This window comes from Melopsittacus undulatus, chromosome 11 (genome assembly GCF_012275295.1).
Source record: "Melopsittacus undulatus isolate bMelUnd1 chromosome 11, bMelUnd1.mat.Z, whole genome shotgun sequence".
Classification (NCBI taxonomy): domain Eukaryota; kingdom Metazoa; phylum Chordata; class Aves; order Psittaciformes; family Psittaculidae; genus Melopsittacus; species Melopsittacus undulatus.
The window spans coordinates 9,457,514-9,482,743 of NC_047537.1; the positions used below are offsets into that span (position 1 = coordinate 9,457,514).

The 25,230-nt window shown below is 50.6% G+C and overlaps 1 protein-coding gene across 5 annotated transcripts in view; it reads right to left on the reverse strand.

The window, feature by feature from the left end:
- EHMT1 (euchromatic histone lysine methyltransferase 1) overlaps window positions 1-24,979 on the reverse strand; it is a 115,107-nt gene extending 90,128 nt beyond the window's left edge. For 2 of the 5 annotated variants that reach the window (XM_034067340.1, XM_031044132.2), the window contains exons 1-3: window positions 3,986-4,026; window positions 3,719-3,828; window positions 3,407-3,517 (exon numbers count right to left, since the gene is read on the reverse strand). Coding sequence is in view for 1 of the 5 variants with exons in the window: in XM_031044129.2 (XP_030899989.1) it covers window positions 24,936-24,956 (21 nt within the window). In the remaining 4 variants the exon portion in view is untranslated. Of the gene's footprint in view, window positions 1-3,406; window positions 3,518-3,718; window positions 3,829-3,985; window positions 4,027-4,400; window positions 4,469-24,935 lie in introns of those variants that run through there. The other 3 variants (XM_031044131.2, XM_031044134.2, XM_031044129.2) reach the window with 3 other exon arrangements.
- Window positions 24,980-25,230: the final 251 nt, after the last annotated feature.

Below are 25,230 nucleotides of genomic sequence, written 5' to 3' on the forward strand. Positions count from 1 at the left end.
CATTAATCCTAAGGGAGATGGGGGGTTGGGAGTCCCCTTTGCCAACTGCTGCTTTCAGGATGCTCCAGTCCCTTCTCAGGAGCACAGAAGATGCTGAAAGCCCCTTCCTGGCTTCACCCTGCATGCACAGGGAAGGCTCAGAACAACAGGAGGGCACCACAAAAGGGCACAAGGCAAGGCTGCAGCAGCAAGGAGGTATTTGAGAGCATTAAGGAAGAAGCTGAGATGCTGCCATGGGCTGGATTTCAAAGTGTCCAGGCAGGCAGGAGAACCATAGATAAAACCTCTCTTCCAAGGGAGCCTGGTGGAAGCTCGAAGGTGGAGAACACTGTGTGTTACAGAAAACCCTGCTACAGCTTACAGCAGAACGAGGACTCATCACAGCAAGTAATTACAAGGCTCCTATCATAATGGCTGGGTTTAAAGTCATTGCCAATTGACTACAGGTTGGCTGAAGCAGTTAGAAGGGAGAGAAGCAAAGACAGCAGGCTTTGAAGCGGTCACCATTTGCTCAGTAAAGCCTGGGACTTTGATGCAGTGCATTCCCCAGCGCAGTGACTTTCTCCTCCCTGTGGCTGCAAGGGCTGCAGAAGGGTTCTTTAGATGCACCTGCAAGATTCAGTTCCAGTTTGTTCTTTCTGTTTTGAACACAGTCCTTGGCTGCTATGGTACCAAAGAGGTGAGCAAGTCCCAGACACAGGTTTCAGTTCCTCCCCTGAACAAAGTTGTGCTGATGGAGAAAGAGACAGCACTGGCCATACATCTAAACCTAAATGTAAATCTAACTCTAAATCTGAATCTGAATGTAAAGATTGGAGCCTGTAAATTCAGGCAGTGAATCCTCCTGGAAAGCCCAAGTCACCCATCTCCACCAGGGCACACCGGAGTCCCCAGCACTGCATTCCCCACATGCACCGCAGTCCACACGGCCCCATCCACACAGATAGATGAGTTTAACACCCAAGGTCATGGGTTTGGGTGGGATCCACCTCTGCTCTCCTCAAATGACTCCAGCCACAACACTGGCTGCTTCCTCCACTACTGATCCCCCTGTTCTCTGCAGGAAACAGCCCACAGTAGCCGCAGCCATGCCCTTGACTGCTGGCGCTCACAGCAGAGCCTGCTCCCACACTGGTGGGCTATGAGCTGCCCAAGCAGAGGAACCAACACAGAATCCCAGCCTGGTTTGGGTTGGAAGGGACCTTAAAGCTCCTCCAGCTCCAACCCCTGCCATGGGCAGGGACCCCTTCCACTGGAGCAGCTGCTCCAAGCCCCTGTGTCCAACCTGGCCTTGAGCACTGCCAGGGATGGGGCATTCAGCAGGGATGTGCAGAGCTGTCATTCACAGAGCCCATGAACACATCCACAGACCTTCAACCAAACAGAAATGAAATCCGGTTGGAGCTATTTTTTCCTTTTGGACTCCTTGGTTTCAGGCTTTCTGGAGAGGAGCTGGATGCCCTCTAAGAGAAGCCTTGCACAGGAGGGAGCAGCTCTGGGCTGAGGCTCTCAGTAAAAGTGCTCCAATCTGTGGGACACCAAAGGCATGGTAAGACCAGAGCGTGGTGCTCCATGCTAAGGGCTCTCCTCAGCCACTGAAAATAGCTCATTCACCCCATTTTACTCTAAAATAAGAAGAGGAGGAGGGCTTTACTCTTTAGCTCTGAGACACAAGGCAGGACACTAAGGAAACAGCATCACCTGTGTCCTTTCATTGAGCCTCTCCCTATTTTCTAGTGCCAGAGATGCCTGCCCTGGTACTAGAGACCAAAGGGAAAAGTTTAAAGCTGATCCAAATTTATTGTAGAGAGGAACTTGATTCCCTTTCCCAGTGAGGCTGCTGGGAAAGACTGAGATGACATCCCCAGCCTCCCCACTATGGGACCTGGGGACAAGCCCCCTGCTCCAGCACATGGACCAGGTCTGGGGCCTCTGGGTCCCGCACTGGTAAAGCGGCTTCCCAGCTACTTCAGGTTCAAGATGCATTTGTGCTACATCTTGATCATACATTTTAAGGCTCAACTTTCTTGCTTTCACCTCTGCTTTTCTGAGAACTATTTCCCATCCCTTCAACCAGAATCTGATTGCTCTCCTCCAAACTAAACCCCCCTTGTCATGGTGACAGATACATCACTGGTGTAAGATAAAAATATGACATAGAAAACACCCCTCCACCACTGAGAAACTGAATCCCAACAGCCACGGTCCTCCAAGAGACAAGCCTTTGTTCCCACGATTTCCAAAACAGCATCCTGAAAACAACATCCCTCTCTGCACAGATTTATATTGCTGTATCTCTATCATTTTCCTTACACCCATCAAAACGAATATGTAATTAACCCACCCTCAACAGAAATTACAATGATTCTGAAACAGCAAGAAACAATCTCTGCATTTGGTAGCTAATTATTCCCCCTACGCACCCAGCCACCAATGTTCCCTAAACCCATCCAGGGAACAGACAAGCTGTGCCAGCCGGAGCTTCTGGAAAGGAGGGAAAAAGGAGGGACTAAGCAAATACCTTCAACATTGGGGTGGTAAAATTGTCTTCCAATGCTCAATACCTTGAGCTCAGCCGAGTCTACAGCACTGCCCTTCAGCAGTCACCCACCAGCATCAGCACGTGAGCTGACAGACACTACGGGATGGGTCCACTGGGAGCCACTGACATGTGCAAAATGATGGAGTTATTATTCCCTTCTTCGCACCGCTCTAAGGAAACATGGAGCCACTTCCCAATACATGCTGTTGGATATAAATTTAACATCAGGACCGCTGTCATAGCCATGCAACACAGGAATTTTCAGCAGCACAGGCAGAGTTGCACTATTATTCCTATTCCCTGCTCGAAGGAGGAAGGGTGTGCCCTTCTTCCACTGGGACACAGTCCTGGAGACCTGCTAGGAGTGTTCTCCAACAGCTCCAGCTGGAGGGGGGCGATTCATTCCACTTAGGTACATACCACTCACACCATGCCCTCCCCACCCCCCCAGCCAGGCAAGTTCTGCTGACGATTCACCTCCATTTCCTCCTCATCCCGAAGGATTAGCTGGATGTTTCTAAGAGGGAAGGACGCAGGCTGTGGTTAGTGAGCACTGCCTCTCCCAGCCCAACCTCGGCGCTGGCTGAGCAGCTGGAGACAAAGCAAAGCACCAGGTACTCCTGCTCCATGTCCTGGCAGCCCCAGGTTGGCTCTCTATCACTCTACATCCGTGGAAGCTCATCTAAAGCACCAAGCAGGTGGTAAATCACCTCCTCCTTCACCCATAGAGTAGATAAAACGCTGTTCACTCCCTTGGAAGGAACAGAGGTTTTTCCTTCCTCCAGGATGCACCCACAAAGCAGGGACTGGGAAGGAAGGAGCTCAGGTTCACCTTGACGCAATCCGTGCGCCTGCAACACTTACCTCGCTGGCTTTTCCTCTCCTCAACACGTGAGAAGTGATGGTCCTTTAAAGCAAAGCCAAAACATCTCAACGATTATTCTCCTTCCCACATCTGACACAGGTTTGCAGCTCCTCAGGCATGGAGAGGAGGGGGAGCAAAATCAAAACAAGGCACTATTATTCTGTAGGCAATCCAAGCTAATCCCTTCACATTTTCTTCCCAACAAAAGCATTGAGAGATCAAGTCCCAGTGGGTTTTGATCGCAACTAAACAGGACTAAGGTGCTCTCAGCCCCTTGCTGCCAACAGAGCTCAACGTGCAGCAGGCCTCACCTCGTACAAGCATTTCAGTCAACACGAAGCCACCCTGGTGTTCTACCCCAGCTCTAGAAAGGCAGCCCGTGCCCCAGTATGGCCTTGCACGGAAATAGGATTACTTTGGCCTGGAGGAAAAGAAAAAAGAAACCACAACATGAAGGTCACCCATAAAATCATTACACAGCTCCCTCTACCCCAGCTCTTCCGAGAAAACAAAACCTCTATCAAACCCTCAACCTGCAAGGAGAAGCACAAAAAGATAGGTACATTAATCCCATATACCTCCGTCAATTTTTTTCCTCGTGTCTTTAGAGCAGTTGTTTACTGCAGCCAACTGCAGAGAAATTACAGTAGCTTAACTCTCCAACTCCCTCTAAAGGATTAATCTTCCAGTGAGCATGCTCACGCGAGATCTTTTTGCAGCAGTTGCATCCATTTCATGAAATGAAGGGCTGCTGCAGACACGAGGAAATGCCATTTCAGGACGAGAGGCAAAGTGAAAGAGCCCCCCAGAAACAGGGCTCAGCCCTTCCCAGAGCTCCAGAAAGGCTCTTTGCCCAAGCCTCCAACTCCAACGAGGTTTAAAGGTTTCACGTTCATGTGCCCTTGCAGGAAGAGGGGGGGTCAGTGGCTTCCCTGCGACACACATTTGAAATGGCTGTCCTTGGCTCTCCTCGCCAGGCTGGTGGACACTCACCCACCGACCCCAGAGACACCCACAGCAGCTTCTCGCTGGCACATTGTTCTTTTGTGTCACTCGTTGGCTCCTCTTTGCTTTAAGGGAAAAAGCAGGAAGATCATTTGGGGTGCAGGGGGGGAGGGGAGGGAAAACATTCCAATAAAGAGGAATAGCTTGAAAAACCTACTTCCCAACTCAGTACCACAGGAGGTAAGAGATCCAGAGACACGTTTAACTCCACAGATTAAGGACCCATGCAAATGAGGATTTGCTGTAGACAACAAATCCAGTGTCTGAACAAGGCTGTTCAAGTAATCGTGTCCATTCCCTCCAGGACCACTGCAGTTAAACTGCTCTGTTGGGGGGATTTCTCCCTCACCCCAAAACCAGGGTGAAAGCAAAGCTCAAAATGAAGCACTAAATATTTATACTTTCCAATCAGATTCTTCCATTTCCCTCTTCCCACATTCCCAGGGTTCTGCCTTCCCCTTCCCATTTATCTATTTTATGTCCTGGTGCTTAATTGCTCTTTGTAGCTGATGGAGACCCGAGCTCCCCTCCCCCACGAAAGGCTCTTATTTCAAGTCTGAAGCCCTGCTTGAGCCCAGGACTCTTGGAGACCAGACTGCAGCCCCGGAGTGAGCGCTGGGAATGCCGGAGCAGGCTCCAGCCCAAGGGCTGAGATCGCTCCTAGCATCCAGGCACCAGACCTCACCGGGGCCATTGTAAACCCCTGAACATCTCTTCTTCACACACACACCAAGTCTTGAACACCTTTGATGCCAGGAAGACCCCCTTTTTTTGGTGAATCCACAAAAAGAGGCAATGTGCCATGAGAGTGTTAACTAAGGGCTATGTCTGCTCTTGAAAACGAACGCTCACCATAGCGACAGGCTCCGTAAGGAGTGATAAAGCCTATGGTGACAGTGGATATTTTGTTCTGTTGTCACCTAAATAGAATCACCCACAGAAAGGAAATCTCTGTTACCATGCATTAAAATAGACACTTTGTTTTATTTATAAAGCATCCAAACTGGTTGGTTTGGATGTGTCACAGCACAGGCTGTTCATCCACCCCTCCCTGCTCCATCCTTTGGGACCTAATGAACGATGCCTGCAGTCATCCTGCCCTCGCCTCCCACTGATCTCAGGTGGTGCTGAGGCTGATCCAAGCCCTGGGTGGAAGGTTTGGAGCCAGGGTGGGATCTGTCCTGCAAAGGAAAAGCCCAGGCTTAGAGCATGTGAAACAACCTTGACGCAAGAAGATCATGTCCTGCACACCCAAACATGAAGTTGGGATCTCAGATACGGAGTTACCCTGACCTGTCATTCCCAATTTGGACACCAGTCATACTCCCAGAGAGCTTCGCCTTTGAAGATTGACTGCTATTGATTCTTCTTCAAGCAAACAGCCCGAGCTGGCAATCAGTCAATAATAAGCAATTACTCAACAGCCTCTTATCTGCAGATGCCAGCCCAGACAGCTCGATTTCGAGAGGCAGCAGGTCAATAAATCAAAGCTGCTCTCCAATTTGAAAATATCATCATTTAACAACTCCCCCAGCCTTCAACCTGCCTGAGCAAGCAACCAGAACACAGGGAGATTCCTGCAGAGCTGGATGGTGGGGTACTGCTGTTTTACTGAGCAGGAGATGGTGTGTGATGGGGTGAGAGCCACCTCCAACACTCCTCATTTGTCATCAGGAGGATGAGACTTGCAGCAGGAGGAGGAGGAGAGAGAGGAGGAAGCGAAGTCCTCCTCCTTCAAACAGGTACTTGTAGGGAAGAAGCAGAACAGCCTTCCCTAAATGCTCTCCATTCCTGGCTTGCTTGGACCCACCTTGCTGTTCACTGGGACCCTCAGAATACCCAACGGAAGCATGTTTAACAGCACCATGACAGCAAACTGATGACACCTTTCTGCTGTCCCTGCTGTGACCTCTATACTCTGGATATACAGTTAATCATCTCATCCCCAAAAAGGTACTGCTTTGCTTTTTCGTGGACTAAACATGATCCAAGTGGATGAGCCAAAGGCTCCTCTTGCACGTTTCACTGCGACCCAGAGGTGATGCTGTGAAATCCACTAGTGCCAACACGGTGCAACAGAGAGAAGAATCAGCCTCTGCTGAAGACCTGTGTAGGCATTTTATGCTCCCAGTGCAGACTCCCATTAAAGACTCATTTGTATGAGAAGAGCTAAGAATTGCCTGTATCATTTGCAGGAGAACACTCAGCTGGAATGCAGCCTTCTGTCTAGTGCTGGAACACTGGAACGAGACACTGGCATAGGGTGCCCAGAGAAGCTGTGGCTGCCCCATCCCTGGCAGTGCTCAAGGCCAGGTTGGACACAGGGGCTTGGAGCAAGCTGCTCCAGTGGAAGGGGTCCCTGCCTGTGGCAGGGGTTGGAGCTGGAGGAGCTTTAAGCTCCCTTCCAACACAAACCAGTCCACGTTTCTACTGCAGAACTTAAAACTCTTGTACCTTCACTGTTAATCCCTGGGTTCTCACATAAGTCATGGGAACAACCTAAAAGTGCCAACAGAACGGACAGTGCAGCACAAATCATTCTGCCTCTGCTGCTAGAGGAGGAAGGAGACCTACAGGATGCTGCATCCTCCAGGTCAGGTGTTAAACCTGGGCACAGAAGGAAGGAAACAATGTACCAACAAGCTCCTCAAGCACAGGAAATCCAAGACCCTTGGAGACCATGAAGCTTTCTCTCATGCTGCAGAAGTGTCCCAGGTTCATGGAGCTTGGGGCAGCTCCCCCACCATACACAGCATTAGATGCCACCCCATCTAGGCAGGCTGCCGGAGGTCTAAACCACCCCAGACAGATGAGAGAAGGCAGTAGCATGACTTGGAAACATGTTACCAGCAGCTCATAAAGAACAGAGCACAGAGGCTTCTTGCCTCATTGAACATGACCACTGGTCCCAGGAAGGAATGTATTTGTATAATGATGACCAAACCCCAGTCCAGCCACACTAGCTTGAAAAGAGAACAGATTTTGAGCCCAATATCTACACAAAAGGGGAGACCCACTGGAAGCAGGATCAGCCCCACGCCTGGTACCCACTCTTCACACTCCCATGTGCCACAACATGCAGGTGCCTGAGATCATGTCCTACATGTCCTCAGTCTTCAACACCTCTCAGAGTTCTGGGAGGGAAGTGAGGTGAATTACTTCGATTGTACTTGCCAGCTGGGTCAGACTTCTTGTGGAGGAGCTTACTGAGGCTTTCACCTCCAGCTACATACGGTGCACTTTGTTCTTCCTTTCACCAGAGGCTGGGACAGCAGGAAGCTGTGGGAATGTAAGCCCAAAATCTGAAAAGGATTTCTCCTCTTCTTACCCACAGAGCATCTACAGGTGGCTTTTACACTGTCAGAGTAGTCTGCAGCATTGTGGTGAAGTGTGTCAGCACATCACACTGTATCACTGTCACCTTTACAGAAAAGCCACAAAATGCCAACCCAGCTGACAGGATCCCACAAACCACACTGCAGAGCAAGAGCAGGTTCATGGGTCTTGCAGCCTCTCAGTTATTTTCACACATACCTGCATTTTTGGGGTATAAAATACCCTTTTCTCTCCCTTCTAAACATGTAGATGAGTAGTGCCAGGAGTAGCTCAGTGGATCCATGCTGTAAGGACAGGCTGGTGGTGGCACAGCTCTGAAGAGGAGCCTGCAAAGCTGCTGGAGTTGCTGAGCACTGAAATGGTTATTTCCTCACAAAGGAGGGCAACAATGCTGCCTGCATTGGCCTGGCTTCACTGGATACAGAGCCTCAGCCTCACCTGTCTTGTCATATTCCATAAAAGGAAAGCAATAAGGAAAATAAGCATCAATGTGGCATTAACACCGGGTTATCTCTTATCGTCTATGATGAACATAATGCAAGACTATGGGATATCACAACCTGCTGTTCACCTTTCCCACCTCCAGCCATGACCATATCATACAGATGCTGCTGAGGATCTGCTGTACTATATTTCCTTCTTTTAAACCATCATGTTAGCGCACCAGAGTCCTGCTGCTTTGGGTCTTAAAAGTGTTGCTAGAGCAACAAAGGCTAGAAACCAGAGCACAGACCAAGAGGCCTCCACAGCCCCACCAAGGATGTTATCAAGGACATAGCAAGGATGTAAAACAGGATGAAGAAACCTCCCTTAAAGCAGGGAACTGCTATCTCCAACACTTTTGGTGGGTAGAGTGATAATTTAGCAAGCCCATCATCTTGGTAAGAAACCACAACAGCTCAGCCCCATGTCTGCTTCTTATCAGAAGCTCCACAACTGACCAAGGCATTGCTCCTCTTTATGATCCATTCTGTCATGCCCATCATGAACATGCCACCGCAGTCCAAGACCTCACAGCTGACTGTGCTGCACAGAGGCAGGGTTTAGGGACAGACTCTTCTGTAAAGGCAAAACAAACCCCTGCTTACATGTCTGGCAGGTTGCCTGTGCAGAAGGTGATGTGGTCAGAGTACCTCTCACTGGAGAACCCAGTTTAGGTTAAATTCCACCACTCCATTGGGCAGGGTAGACAAAATGGGATCTCACTGTATCTTTCAGGACTTACTAGAGTGGCCCATATGGCTGCAATGAATATGGATGCTCTAGAAAACAACCCTCAAGGCAGACTGATTCTGGGACTTCTGGCATGCAGACACAACCCCAGAGATGTGTGCACAGTGCCCTAACTGTAAATACTGCACACTGGAGTACAGGGAGGACAGGAAACAGCAGGCAACCTACTGTCAGAATCAGCCCATGGTGGTTGTTTGCTGCATCATGCAGTCTGCAGCCCCAGTTTTGATACAGGAGAACTTCAGAAGAGCTCAGAAGATCCTCACACTTCACGTACACATGGATCTGTTTTGCCCTACGCTGGTTGCAAGGATGTGACTTAACTCTGATTTGCTTCTCGAGGTAACCAAGGGCTGTTTGAGGGGGTCCTATCTTCATACAGCAAGACCTGTCCCTCTGCACCCAGGCTTCCTATCACCTACCCCAGGGGCTTTCAATCTTTGTCTGCCACCTACTTCCAGAAGGCTCCGAGGGGGAGCTAAGAAAGGCAAACCACTTGCAATAGTCCTATTGCTATAAACATTTACACCCTGCTGGCATGGGATTAAGAACCACTCAAACGCAGAAGCAGCAGCAAAGAGGAAGTCTTGGAGGTGTCTGGCTTGAAGTACAAAAGCCAAAAAAAAAGAGTAACCTTGCTTTTTTAAAGCTTAAGCCAATGGTTTAGTGAAGCTGATAAAGACAAAACTCATCGTGGGGGCTGATGAAAATGAGCATGATGGCTTGCAAAGGGACTACCAGCTGCAAGGATGAAGGCTCAAAGGTGAACCGGCCTCACCTCTGGCTTGTAACACATATACGGGTTACCAACCAAGCACAAAGAGGGTGATTATTTATCCACCCTCTGAATCCAAATTCAATGGTAGAAAAGATACACAAACTACTAAGAGTCATAGCACCAAGTATGTGCCCTGCCCAGGGATCAGAGGCCCCAGCCCCATGCTCCCAAACACACAGTGAGGATCCAGACCTCAGGAAAACTGAAGGGGTTTGCAACAACTTCATCCAAAGGCCTGACAGCCCAGAACTGTGACTGTGACATTCCATCACAGCCAGGTATGGAGGCCCAGATGCCTCCCAGCATGCCTGTCCACAGCTCTGGAAGTCATTCCCTCCTCTGTTGTGCTCAACCACACAACTTTCACCCGACAGGCAAAGCAGAGGGTGGGACGTGGTCCAGCCTCACATTGCGTGGATCTACACTCCAGCTTTTTGTTTCTGTGTTCCCAAAATAGCTTGTTCCCTGTTAAAAGGAAAACCCCAAACACAGAGAAATGCAAACACATGGAATGAGAGACACTGGAATAGTAGAATGTAAAAAATACGTGAATTAGTTCAAGGACCTGAGAACACTGGGGCTGGGGCAGCCTGGAGAAGAGAAGCTGCGTGGAGACCTCAGAGCAGCTTCCAGTGTCTGAAGGGGGCTACAAAGTTGCTGGAGAGGGGCTCTTCATCAGAGACTGGAGTGACAGGACAAGGGGTAACGGGTTCCATTTGAAGGGAAGATTCAGGTTAGATGTAAGGCAGAAGCTCTTCCCTTTGAGGGTGCTGAGGCGCTGGCACAGGGTGCCCAGAGAAGCTGTGGCTGCCCCATCCCTGGCAGTGTTCAAGGCCAGGTTGGACACAGGGGCTTGGAGCAGCTGCTCCAGTGGAAGGGGTCCTGCCTGTGGCAGGGGTTGGAGCTGGAGGAGCTTTAAGCTCCCTTCCAACACAAACCAGTCTGGGGTTCTGTGATTCTATGACCTGATTACTGGTCCAGCCACAATTTTTGCATCTTTAAGCTACACCAGACAGAAGCGCCCTTTAGAGCATGACAGTTCTGTTGAGACGATTCAAAGCCTATTCCAAGTTACAACAACATAAATGTGCTCCTATCAACATGGCCTTGGTCAACACCCTTACGTGACATGCAGCACAGCCACATTCACACCAGCTTATACCAACACAGCTAAGCCCTGTCTGCACAGGGGTTAGCTACACCAGTACAAAAGTCCTAACTGCCTGTTAGTATTTGTAGAGATTCAGTCTGTGCATGCTAAAAGATGTATGTAAATGAGCTCTCCCAATACAAAATTAATAGTTTTTAATATTAATAAAATTAATAGCTTTCAACATGCAAAGGAACTGTCACGATCATCCTGTCAATGGTTATTTCTACAAATCAAATGGCTCATGGCCAAAAACCTGCAACTGCTGATTAAAACACACCACAAGCATCTTCCTGGCTTCTCTGCTCTGCTGAGGCGGGCTGTGAGGAACACATCTCAGTGGGAGCCCTTAGCTGAGGTCTTCATGCCATGGAAGCAGCTTGCTCCACTCAGCAGGGCTTATTTTGCCAGCAAAACGGCACCCACACTCAACCATTAGAAGGCACCTGCACAGCCTTACAAAGAGGCATTCCCATATGGAAGCATCTACCTGCACATTCAGGGCTTAGGCGTGCAACCCTATACCCAAGGCACAGCAGCATCTGAGCCACTATGTCACTGCCAAGCAGCTCTCCCTGTAACACTGAAAGCTATGGCATATTAATACTTATTACTCAGATGTGTCAGAGTTTGCAAGATTAAAACCTACCTGTCTAACCATGCTGTGTAATTACAGAGCAGAACACTCTGCAGCACACAGCTGAGCTCCTCTTCTGCCTCATCTGGACCTGCAATGTACCATTACAAGAGGCACCACAGGCTCATTCCTACATTGAGTTCATAGCATCCAAGACTTGGTTGCTCCAAGCCCCGTCCAACAGTTCAAGGGATGGGGCAGCCACAGCTTCTCTGGGCACCCTGTGCCAGCACCTCAGCACCCTCACAGGGAAGAGCTTCTGCCTAAGAGCTCATCTCAGTCTCCCCTCAGGCAAGTTAAAGCCATTCCCTTGTCTTGTCCCTTGTCCAAAGCCCCTCTCCAGGTCTCTTGTCAGCCCCTTCAGCTATTGGAAGGCTGTTCTAAGGTCTCACCAAGGCAACCAAATGGCAAGTGACTGTATTCTTGGAAATGCATTTGCAGAGGTGGCCTATATCTAACAGCCCCTGGACAACACCACTGAAAGAGCAACCTGCTGAGACATACGTGGCTGAAAGCCTACACAACAGGTCATGTCATGTGGCAGAGTCAGAAAACCCTTTCATCCTGTCTCTGCCGCTCTGGTGCTGTAGCACACAGGGATATCTACAGTTAACAGAAGCCATGGCCTACACTGGCCAACCCTTCCCAAAGCTCTGATAACGCCGTGAAAAACCATTCAGGTTGACTTTCCTTCCCTGCAATTTAACTTCTAGCCCTCAGTTTAACACACTCCTTCCCACTCTCATGCCCAGAGCCAAGCAAAGCACATCTGCTGGAACACTGGATCTGCTGGATCCATTAGGAACCTGACTGACAGCAGCCCATGAGCACGTGGAACCTACCCAGGCTGAGCAAGAGACTGTAACCACATGGGTTTGTCACGCACAGAGGAAAAAGCACTGTGAATTCAGGCCAAAATATTAAGGGCTTGGTCTCATTCAAAACCATAAAGCAGCTGAACAAACCAGCAGAGCAGAGCTTCCCCCAGTGTGTTTGCCCCATAAGGCACAGCCACACCATGGGTGGGAAGAACCTGACCCAGTGATGGGCTCTCACGGTGACAAAGTTGATGCTGCAGGATGCTCGTGGAGGGCTGAGTCCCTTTTAGTCCTCTCCCTACTCTCCTCTACTCACCTGCACACTAAAACTAGGCCTGGACCTCCAGCTCCAACTGCTCTGCTCTTGCACTGCCATGCAACCACAAAAGGCAAGTTCATCAAAGAGACTTTCCTACCCAGTGTTGTGCTCTAGAGAAGTCAGTGGCAGGTTGTCAAAGTGGATTTGTTTATTCCAAAGTGGATTTTTCCCAGCAAGGAGCACAGAATGTCTGTGCAATAGACGCCACACTGTAGTTATCTCACGACTGCATAGACTGGGACAGGATACATTCACCTAATCTAAAAATGGAGAAAGAGAACACATGAAATATTACAGATGACACTTTCAAAGCCCAGTGCTGCTATCGGTAGTCCAAAGAAGGCGTACTGGACACTGGGAGTCACACTGGCTTTGATCACAAATAGTTCACATGTTACAAAGTGCTTCTAAGAAGTTTTTGATTCCTCTTCATCAGGCCCATCCATGATCTCAAGGAATGAAGCCAGAACCCAGAGCACATGAAACAATGAACATCTGGATGTGTGTAACTTGCCATCTCTTACCAGTGAAGGTAAGCTCTACATTTAAAAACCAACATCCTGCATTTCTACACTTCCAGCTTCTAGTACCAAGTCAAGCCTTAGAACTTTGTAAAGATACTCTCTGTTTTATAGATGGGAAAAGCATCACAAGCCTACCCCAAGGAGACCGAGATGAGCTCTTAGGCACAAGCTCTTCCCTGTGAGGATGCTGAGGCGCTGGCACAGGGTGCCCAGAGAAGCTGTGGCTGCTCCATCCCTGGCAGTGTTCAAGGCCAGGTTGGACACAGGGGCTTGGAGCAAGCTGCTCCGTGGCAGGGGTTGGAGCTGGAGGAGCTTTAAGCTCCCTTCCAGCACAAACCAGGCTGGGATACTATGATGTCCAGTACACCAGACACTGAGGGCCACCTCACAGGCCTCACCTGATCCCACTGAATTCACTGGACTACCAAACACCCCAATCCCAATCAGATCCAATACAACAGCTTCAGAGATGAGAGCAGACACATGGGCACAGGCAGCACATGGCTCTGCTGGCAGTAGGGCCACTGCCTCAGCAGACAAAGCACCACAATAGATGTGCCAGCACAATTACCAGAGTTCCCATTCACTGGCATTTGACATGACTGCAGAGTGTCTCGGGCACAGCAGCTCTTCAGCAGGGACACATTCTAAACCTCATCATCAGGCTCTACCAACCAGTCTTTGAATTTCTGTTTAAACTGTTGCCTGCCCCACACCCGTGGGCTCCAGTCTATGCAATCTTCTGTCTTGAGGAGGGTCAGTGCTGCAAACTCCTTGCACTTAAGTCCTATTACCTGCCCATATTAATTCTGCCTTAGGGGGAAGGTAGGATTGCTGTAGAATTGCCTTACAGGGCCTCAGCTCTCTGCTCACACAGCTCCACGTTCACCAGCCTCAAAGCCAGATGTCTGCTAAGTAAGACAAAAAAGAAAACAAAACCCAGAGATTTACCTTACTTCAACTGCACAGTCAGTTTTTCCAGCACTCTCATCCTGCACAAGGCCCAACACCTACTTCAGAAACTCTGGGAAACAAGCAGGTTCTGTTCTGTGCTTGCAAAGCACCACCTATACTTACAGAGCAATAAAAATTAGCTTAATTAATAATACATCAGCAAGAAAATGGTAATGAGCCCCCAGCAGGGAAAAAGGCTGTTGTCTAATCTCCTTGTGTGGACTCCTTGCTTTGGCAGCAATCAGCAACTGCATCAGCATTACCATCCCAGTGCAAGCTCAGATATCTGACTCACCAGGGAGCCAGACAGGAGCCAGGCGCTTCCCAATGTCCACATTTCTCTTTCGAAGCTGCTGCCTCAGGAGTGGCTTTTGGCAGCTCCAAACCAACTTCCACTTGTGGAGTTTTTGACAGTTAAAGAAGAATTTAGAATATCTCTGGGCATTCAATGTATAAATCATAGAATCCCAGCCTGGTCTGTGCTGGAAGGGACCTTAAAGCTCCTCCAGCTCCAACCCCTGCCACAGGCAGGGACCCCTTCCACTGGAGCAGCTGCTCCAAGCCCCTGTGTCCAACCTGGCCTTGAACACTGCCAGGGATAGGGCAGCCACAGCTTCTCTGGGCACCCTGTGCCAGCGCCTCAGCACCCTCACAGGGAAGAGCTTCTGCCTAAGAGCTCAGCTCAGTCTCCCCTCGGGCAGGTTCAAGCCATTCCCCTTGGCCTGTCCCTACAGGCCCTTGTCCCAAGCTCCTCTCCAGGTTTCTTGCAGCCCCTTCAGGCACTGGAGCTGCTCTCAGGTCTCCCCTTCAGGAGCCTTCTGTTGTCCAGGCTGCCCCAGCCCAGCTCTCTCAGCCTGGCTCCAGAGTAGAGCTGCTCCAGCCCCTCTGATCACAAATACACACAACAGAGCCTCCTGCAAGCAGCTCTTTGGTGATGTCTGCAAATTACACCAACAGAGCCTGCACCAGCATTAAGCTACTGACACAAGCGTACTGCTGGGCCACAATCACACTGTGGGGGATCCAAAACAACCCTCCCTAGCCCTGGGAGCTGGCCAGGAACATCCAAGCCCTTTGTGTCCTGCCACCATCACTGAGCAGAGGCACCCCAGGGTGTGCTGCTGCTGTCTGTGCTAGGTGCATTTCAGGGCACAGGATGGGAAACCCCTCTCCCAGCTGTTTTCCCTCCCAGCTGCAGCTGCAGGAGGCTGTGTTGGCAGGAGCCAGCACCCCAGGAGCTGGAGCCCAGGGCTCACTGCTGCCAGGGCCGCTCTGCACTGGAGCCCATCCACGCTGGCGCCCGGCCGCGGCGCGTGTTCATCAGGGCCTTGTGCCGCATGGGGAGGTGGTTTCCTGCAGCCAATGGAGGAGCCGCTCCTGCATCACATCACGAGCGTGCCTGGGAACAAAGGCCCCGGGAAGAAAGGCTCCTTGGCTGCTACAGCTTCCCAGAGCTCGCCAAGCCTCAGAGCTGACAAATCACCCTCGGTCCTCCTCGCTTCCTTCTCCGAGATCACACCAGGACCTGTATTCAAGCCCCCATGGTGGCTGGGGGTGAGGAGGATCTTTATGTTGTGTGTCATCACTGACGGCGGCCTCGAACCACAACTCCAGGACAAACAGCAGCAACAGCAGTGTAACATGCAGTGTGTCACAACATACAGCACCCACATCTACATCTGAAGCCACAGGTAACAAAACACAGGGGCAGAGGGTAAATTATGGCTATAAAAGAGCCTCCATGAGGATAGTCTAGAGGTGTGGATTTGAAAAGGCATCAAACCAATCTGTTTTTAATAAAAGCCATAAATGGCTAAGACTAATGTTCTATCAACATCGAGCTCCATGGTAAAAAGCATTAAACTCAAGAAATTCAACTCATTAGAAACCCAAGAATGCAACTATCACCAGCACAAAGGGTACTTTCAATAGGGAAGGAGACTATAAAACAAACAAAGACATCCCCCAAGTGTGGGAGCTGGGCACAGAGCACACTGTGTGTGACAGGCACCTGGCCTAATTACAAAACCAAGATAGGAAATACAACTTGCAGTGAGAGGAAAACCAAGTGGAAATCACCAAGGCAAAATGTGATCCCCGGCTGGCCCTGTCGAAGGCTGAGAGCTGGCGGCTGCATTAACCTCTCCCCATGCACATCCTCACAAGGCAAAGCAGAGGCATCTTCACAAACGTGCTCGGCAGCAGTGTTTGCTTCCTGGTCCTGGGGATGTTGGTTAAAAGCCAGCATGGCTCTCCCCCACGGGATCTGGCACCACAGCAAGAGTAAATATTACATCAAATAGCACATCTCATCCAAAGGCCATCTTTAAAGGAACATCCACTGTTGCTCCTCAACATGCGGTATGAAAGATTAAATATTCCAGATGTCATCCCCAGGTCCTATAGGACATCTGCTTATAAACAGTCTTCTTTGCATATTAAAGAGGCATTAAAGCACCAGTGTGAAACAATGCATCCCAGCAATAGTAAGAAACACCCTTCCTAGGCCAAAGAACAAAAGGATTCCTAATAAATGGAATTCACCAATCCTTAACATTTACCACACAAGAGTTGACAAAACAAGTTGACATTTGCAATTAAAAACCCCTCATGTCTTAGTCACCAGTTCAGCAGTGGTGTTTTGCAGAGCCCTCTGGGTGTTGATTTCATCTACCAAACACTAGTAATGCTCCTCAATTAATAACCAGTTGATAGAATCCCAGCCTGGTTTGTGTTGGAAGGGACCTTAAAACTCATTCAGCTCCAACCCCCGCCACAGGCAAGGACAACTTCTGCTATGCCAAGTTTCTGTTTAGATTCATTCTTTATGTTCCTGTAATCTGGAGGCTTATGTTCAAACTCACAGGCCAACAGGGTACTAGATGAAAGCAAACAAATCAGCTCATAACCTGCATGTTAATGCTTTCATCTCCCAAATACAGATACTCTCTTCTTCCCACTGATAAAACCACATCTGACAGGGTGTAAATTTGCCACCTACCCCCTTGGACAGAAGAAGAAGTTAATTTCTCAGGTCCCAAAAACACAAGTGACTTAAACACCCATCTAGTGCAGGTCCTGATGACCTCCAGGCTGGAGGTGCTACCCTCTCCAGTATTTGGGGGCTATCTCACAGGCTACTGCCAGCCCCCAACACCTTCCTGTGGGTCCCTTCCATGTGTCTGAAGCAAAACTCACAGGGAATGAACCTCAGTTAAGGGCAGCATAAAACCATGCCTTCGGTAACCATGCCCCAGGAACTGAGATAATCTAGAAGATAAATTAAAGAAACAATAAGAAATCCATATGCCTTTACTGCCCAGTCACACCTGGGCTGAGCTAATGCAGCATCAAAACCTTTGGTCAAAGGCCTTCAAGCATTTGCATTCACCAGATACCAACCAACATCACATTTCAGTAAGCACCTCCTGGTACTGTGACAGATGTACTTTCAATTCCCAAATCAACAGCAGGGTGAAGCGTGTAATTTGGAAACCCAATAATCCTTCCTATGTCATATCCATGTGCATGATTTTGGAGAGAAGATGACTGCAGGTTCTGAACAGTCTGGGCTGGCAGAATGAAACATCCCCAATGACCACTGGAGTTAGGTAAAACATTTGGGTCATTTGCCTTCTGGCTTTGAACCTTTGGGAGAAATTACTTATTAAAGCTTGCTCTGACACTGCAAGGAGTAGAAATGTGTGACTAGAGAGGAAGAAGGTAGCTGAGACTCAAGAATCCAGGAGCTCAGGCTTGAAAAGGAAATGAAGATGGGGAAAACAAAGGATTTCACTGCAGTCAGTATTCAGAAGCATCAGCAGGTCACGGCCATTAGTCCAGGGCTCCTCTGTGCCAATTAACATGCTCAAATCCATGTCCACATCAACACGTGTGGTCTAAAATTCATTACAAAGCATTCTGAACAACACACAGACTGTTTCTCTCAATATAACCAAGACCAAAACACAGCACATTAATTCAGACACCTGCACTGCAATCCTCTCCCCACAGAGGTGCCCTCACTCTCCTGCTGCATTCCCTTTGGCTGTAGGGACAGCTCAAGCATCACATCCATCCTGGCTGCCCTCATTCTCAGCAGCAAGGAGCACCATGACCCTCTTCTTTCTAGCAATGTGACAAGCACAAGGAGACACATTTTGCAGACACAAGCCTCTGGGCTCGGCTCAAACACTGTGCCCCAAATCACAGGCAATGAACCTGATGCGCAGCCTTTGGGAACCACTGTTGTCCCCTCTCACCTCAGTTTGCTCAGCTCCCCAGCTCTCTGCTGTTGGTTTTGAATGCTGCAGCCACAGCAAGCTCATACCCACCTCCTGGGTCAGATGCTGACCTGGCTGACCCAAGAAGCTACAACCACTTCCATTAGTTTTATCCTTGTTTGCATCATTTTCCATTTCTCTGTAACAAATGGAAGAAGTCACTTACTTGGCTCTATTTGGACTTTATCCATTCCGGCCTGGTTATCTTGTTCTGTATTTACTTCCTCCCTACCTGCAAGTGTCCTCCCTCTCCCTGTGCTGTCCCTGCACTATCATCAGTGTATGCAAACAGAAGTGGACCTGAACTTTCTGCTCTACCCATCCACCATCTCCCTGTCCTGAATCAACACTGTTCATCACTGCCTCTGAGACCAATCCCTTGGGAAGGAGACAACATATGGAAAAGGATGGATTTAACACTTAACAGTCCCCCTCCACCCCCACCCCCATGGCAGTCCCTCGCTCAGCCCTACATTGTGTCTGCAGTTTATGTCAGGCATGTGTCTGAATGGGGAATCCCTTGTGGAGCCAAACTATCCTACACATAAACCTGAGCAGAGCGAGCTGGTATGGAGGCAGACAGCAAGAGAATGGTGGGGAATGAGCTGGGTACTAAGGAAACAGGAATCTAATCAGAAGAATATTTCCCACTTGAAAAGAGGATCACAGAATCAGACTGGTTGGTGTTGGAAGGGAGCTTAAAGCTCTCTGGGCACCGTGTGCCAGGGCCTCACCACCTTCACAGAGCAGAACTTCTGCCTAAGATCTCATCTCAGTCTCCCCTCCATCTAATTAAAGCCATTCCCCCTTTTTCTATCGCTACATACCCTTGTCAAAAGTGCCTCTCCAGCTTTCTTGTAGGATACTCTGGATGTCCTTCCCTGATGCTTTGCCTGTGCTAGAGGTTTTTAATTAAAAGCAGGAAAGCCTTTCTATTTTAGACACAGCAATACAAGCATCAAGCACTGTCTCAGTACGGTTTATTCTGGGTTTCTGTGTGTTTCAGAGAGCCTGGAAGCCACATTAGCCAGCGGGCCTGCAGCAGACTCTTCTACTCCAACCAGTCAGCAGCCATCACCAATGGGACGTGACTGCCCATGCACCAAGGATACACTCATACAACTTCTCCCCGACCCACCTGAGGCACAGACAGGTAAGTGAGCCTTCCATAGAATCCCAGACTGGTTTGGGTTGGAAAGGACTTTAAGATCATCCACTTCCAACCCCCTGCCATGGTGACCTCTGGCTTCCAAGGCAGCCAAGGAGAAGGAAATCTCCAGCACAAGTCTTGAAGTACTCACAAAGCCCCCTGGAACCTCTCAATGTGCTGCAAAAAAACATAACCCCCCTTCACCTCCTCTTCTGAAACACAGTAACCCAACCCATAGGCATCAGCTGTGCTCTGCTCCAAGCACTTTGCTAGGGAAAAGCAAGAGGAATAGGACCTGCTGCCATCCCGTCACAGCCCTGCTTCTGTGGGGGGATGCCGACCACATTCAGCCACCTCAGCAGGGGTCTTGCCAGGCAAGATAATAGAGCAAAGCCCCAGATTTGTGTTTCAGATCAGCAGCAACGCAACAGTACCCATCAAATCATCACCATATCAGCTGCACATCTGGAAGCAGGACACCCCAGGGTATCAGCACATCCTCAGTGCCCATGGCAGCACATCCCTGCAGGATGCTAATGCCAACATCTGCTGTCTGCAGGTGAGTGTCCTGACAGCACAGCTTCAAGCACTACCCCCATGGCAAAGCTGCTTGTTTTTCTTGTTGCTGCTGTTGTTGTTGGGGTTTTTGCTGGTACTTGTATCTCTACCAGGACTTCTGCTGACACAGCACTGGTGGAGGGGAGAGCAATTTCCTTGCAGATAACTAAGTTAGCAAAGCTTCTCAAAAGTAGACCAAGCCTCTGCTTTGGAAAGCAAAAAAAAATGCTACTTTGGTCTAAAATCACCTCTAAACCAGCACAACTACATCCACAGCAAGGACTTTTATTGGTATGGCTATTTCAGCAAGGGAAAAATGAGAAACCCTTCTCTCCAGCCAGCATAATTATATTGGAAGAGCTTTCTTAAAAGCATAAACCAGGCCTTTGAGTCTGTCTTCACTGACAAAACGTTCTTCAGTCTGGTTGGCTCACAACCGAACACAACCGAAGGGCACTTTTCAGGCTTTCTTAACATTTCAGAAGCCACATTTGCCCATTCTGTTATTATTTGAAGTTTCTGTAGGTGGAAGAAAAGGAGCTCCCAAAGGGCCTTTGCTAGCCCACAGCTCGCACAGCATGCAAGAATTCCTGGTAGGAAAGTCAGTTTTAGTCTCTGTTTGACACAGGGTAAAATGTGTAATTTTAACACCTTAACAAAGTAACCCTTGTGTGGATAAAGTTATAAAATCTCCTTTCTAGGTGTTGTGTATCAGAGAAGGGAAGAAATGCCTTTCTCCACACAAAGACACAGCTCAAGTGTATTAAACCTGGTACCCCAGAAGGTATTTAACACGACTGGGAACACACATATATTGCCTGTGTTCACGAGCTCATGTCACTGTAGTATCAACATACCTCACTGCCTTAAGGAGCCTCAGGAAAGCAGCCACTAAAGCTCGCAAAGGCGAAAAGTTGGTGGGGTTTAAAGTGCTCTGAGTCTTCCTGCTGTAGCTTACTGAAACAGACTCAGCTTTGAAAGCAAAGCCCTCTCCTCACTGCAATCCCAGCTGGCAGGAGTAAATCAGAGAGGAGGAAGGGCAGGGCAGGCCTGAAAGAAGCGCTGGATGTCACATCACCTTCAGTGGGAAACTGAAGGAATCACCTATGTGCTCACTGCTTAAAGGCACCGCTCATTAGGTCCTGCCTTTCCCTATTATCACTCCTGCACTCAGTGGCCTATTACAGCAACCTCCTTCCAGCCAAGGGACCCGTGAATAGGAAGCGCTTTGACATGAGTGAATGTTACCCCTTAATCCGGTCGGGAGTTCATTGAACAGGCGGAGGGCGGCTGACGGAGCTCCCGGCACCAGCTGGCGCAGGGGAGGAGAGCAAGGATCAAAGGCAGGGCAGAGCCTCAGCACCACCAGCCTGATCTGTGAGGCTGCTCGGCTTCTTGAGCCCTCGCTTTAAGAGATGGGAGCTGCTGCGGTGCCACGCTCCTTGGAGCCCCAGCCTCAGCTGAGGGTGCGGAGCAGTGGGGAGACGTGTCCTGTACGTGGCTCACAACTTCACTCTAAAGATCAAAGCTGCATCTCCAAAAAAAAAAGATGTTACAGATCAGAACAGACAGGCAGGGGGGGGAAAAAATGATGAAAACTGCAGGGTGAGTTCTGAAGGGAACCACTTCATTCAAAGCCACACACACACCTTGCTTCCTGCTCAGCACCAGCCTTCTTGAGGTGAGCACAAGCCCCAGGGAAGGCAGCGTGGGTTGAAACCTCCCTTTTTAACCTCACAGCAAAGCATCACTTTAGGAAACACATAAACACAAGATCAGCTGATTCTCCTCACTAAAGTGATGCAAACTGGAGTAGCAACATCAAATTCAGTGAACCTGCTCTGTAAAAGTGGGTGAGGAAGACAAACTCAATTCCTTAAACTTCAATCTTTAGTGCTGTACTTGCAGCAGGTCTAAAATACATAAAAGCCCCAAACCTGGCTATAAGACACCTGCTAAAGAAACTCAACAGCAAAACCAGGCTTCTCTGCAGCCATGCAGTTACTGCACCCAGTGACTGCAGCACAGCTACTTACCTGGCAGCTCAAAGCACAGAGATTACTCAGGGCAGCTTCCAAGGCAGCCAGAAAAGGATAACCACCCAAGTTTAGAGCTCAGAACTGAGGAGGAACCTGGTGCTCAGAGAGATTCTCCCTCACCCATCAAACACTAAGATTTAGCAATAAGCTGGTCTACAGTTTTTGTCTTGAATGAACCAACTGCCAGCAACTGCCTGCAGAGGTGGTGCGGACTCTCCCTGCAGACACACACACACAGAACACTATTCCAGCCTGCCCAATCCCACCCAGATCTGCTCGGAGCAAGTATCCCCTCCCAGGAACACACCTCTGCACCTCCCTCAACCAAATGCAATAATCCCTTGCTTCTACTCCACCTTGCCCATGGCAGGACACTGCAGTTGTGGGATGCTTATCCGTGCTCTCCCCCAACAGCACTGGGGAAGCAAAGCGCAAGTCTGAATTCCAGCCTGATTTATACCGACTTCCTCACCTCTGGAATCAGGGGGGTATAAGCAAAGGCAGATCCAGCCTCAGATTTACTGAGTGTATGGGTGAGGGGAGGAATTAAACTCCAAATGAGGCAACGGTTGCCTCCCCATAATCCAGGGCAACATCTGTGGATATTAAGCCTGATTCCAAGAGCCTGCTCCCGGATGCTCTGCACAGCGAGCAGACCCTGCCAGCACTCCTGGGAGATGCTTCCCAAAATAAAAGCTGTGCACCTGCACAGACCAACCTGTGCATGAAGTTGATGAGTTATGAGCCAGCTCCTGCCCCGCTTCCAGCCATGCCATTCTCCTGCAAGCAATCACCCCGAGGGAGGTAGTGAAGGGAAAACCGGACCCTGGCACCACTGGAGTACCTGAGGGCTCCTCTGTCACACAGGAAGGTTAACACATGGTCCTCTTCAAAAGCACAAAGGAAGGGCAGCAGGATCAGGCCTTGGATGCAGTTGTGATGGAACAGAGCGCATAAGGACAAAGCTCCCATCAGAGATGACAGGAATCTTGTCTGAGCAATAAACTCGAGTTGTCCTTGCAGTGCCTTGCAATGAACTGCTGATGCCACCTGTGTGGCCATGCCACAAACTTCATCCCACAGTAAGCAGAGATTCCCTGCCACAGCACAACCTGTATTCCAGAAGGAAAGCCGGGAATGGCTGCAGCACAGCCTGGCACACGGGTCAGGTCTGTTCCAGCTGTCAAGAGATGCTGACCGGTACCTGCTACAGTTACAGAGCATCCCTTGTCCCCTGCTCATGGTTAGTTTGTGCATGTCCATACACCTGCATTATAACCCCCTTTGTGCATAGGAAGGCTCAGCAGGCAGCATGCGGCAGTCCAGTGTTCAACTGAGGACAGACTTACAGAGTTTATATTCTCTAACAAACCCAGGAGAAGTTTCAGCTCAGGACACAGAAACAGGACAAGCGCAGCTCAGCTCAATATGCCAATGTGGGGTTTTATGGTGTTCCAGCTGCACACTCTTGGGACATCCACAGATTTTGCTGATTACAGTTAACTGTCATTACATAGCAAACTTCATTTTCTTGGGGAATTTGGGGACTTTTTTTTTCCTCAAGCCTTGCACTCAGTTCATTTTAAACCACTATAGTGATGATGAGAATAGATCGGGAAGATTTAGGTTTGGGTAAAAAGAAGCTGTTCCCTGTGAAGGTGCTGAGGTGCTGGCACAGGGTGCCCAGAGAAGCTGTGGCTGCCCCATCCCTGGCAGTGTTCAAGGCCAGGTTGGACACAGGGGCTTGGAGCAGCTGCTCCAGTGGAAGGTGTCCCTGCCTGCGGCAGGGGTTGGAGCTGGAGGAGCTTTGAGGTCCATCCAACCAGAGCACTCTATGACCCGATGAACAACGGCTCTGTGCGGGCCGGCACCCCCAGCCCGCAGCCGCGGAGCTGGGCCCGCCTCACAGCGCTGCTCCACAGCAAGGCCGGGGCTCTCCGGCCGCCCGACGGCCCCCGGGCGGCTGCGGGGTTGCCGCACGGCGGGTGGAAGTGAAGCCAAGCGGGGTCAGGCCGGGGAACGGCGGAACTACCCCGGCCCCGGCAGACTCGAGCTTCCTGAGGTAAAACCCCACGGCCGCCGCCCCCCGCCTCGTTCCCATTCCCATTCCCGTTCCCGGAGAGCCGGGGCCGCCGCGCAGGACACATCCCGCTGCCGGCCCGGTGCCGCCGGGCGGGGCCGCTCCCGCAGCTCCTCCCGCCACGGGGCCGGGCCGGGGCCTCCCCAGCGCCGCCGCCGCGCGGGGCCCGGGACCCTGCATAGCTCATGCCTGCCCCCGCACGGCCGCGGGCCCGCCGCCCGGGACCATGCATAGCGCATACGGCGGCCCGGCCGCCGCCGCCGCGCCCGGCGGGCCCTGGACTCTGGATGGCGCCGCGCCAGCGCCGCCCGACGCTACATAGGGGGCCCCGGAACATGGATGGCGCGATCGCCGCTCCCCCCCCTCCGCGTCCGCCACACGCACTCTCTCCCATTGGGGGGAACCCCGGAATCTGTATGGCCCATACCACTGACTCACCGCGGAGGGGTGTAACTTATACAGAGTCCCGGGCCCCCCTACACACAATGGCAGCAGCTCCCACATTCTTCCCCTCAGAGGAGTTGGACTGAACCATGGGGCGGCGGGGGCACGGCTCCCCTCCCGGACTCCGACAGAACCCGCCTGGCCCTGGGCGATACCACTCCACGCTCCCCCATCTTCCTTCCCCCCGCCCGGGTAGATGGACGCCGCCGCTCTCACTCACCTCGGCATCCACTGTGGCCATGGCCGGAGCCCCGGAGCGTAGCCCCGCCCCCTCGGCGGCTCCTCACGCCTCGGCCCCGCCCCTTTCCCCTCATTCTTCTCAATGGAGACGCTCCGTCGGCCACCGCGCATGCGTGCGGCAGCATGGCGGCCCCCATGGGGCTCCTCTGGCCGTACGCTGTAATGGCGGCGCCCATCAGGAGGCGGCCGTACAGCTGGAGCAGGGCTGGGGTGGGAACAAGGTCCTAGTGACATTCCCAAGCCTTGTGCTCGTTACTGCTGTACCAGGAGCCCCG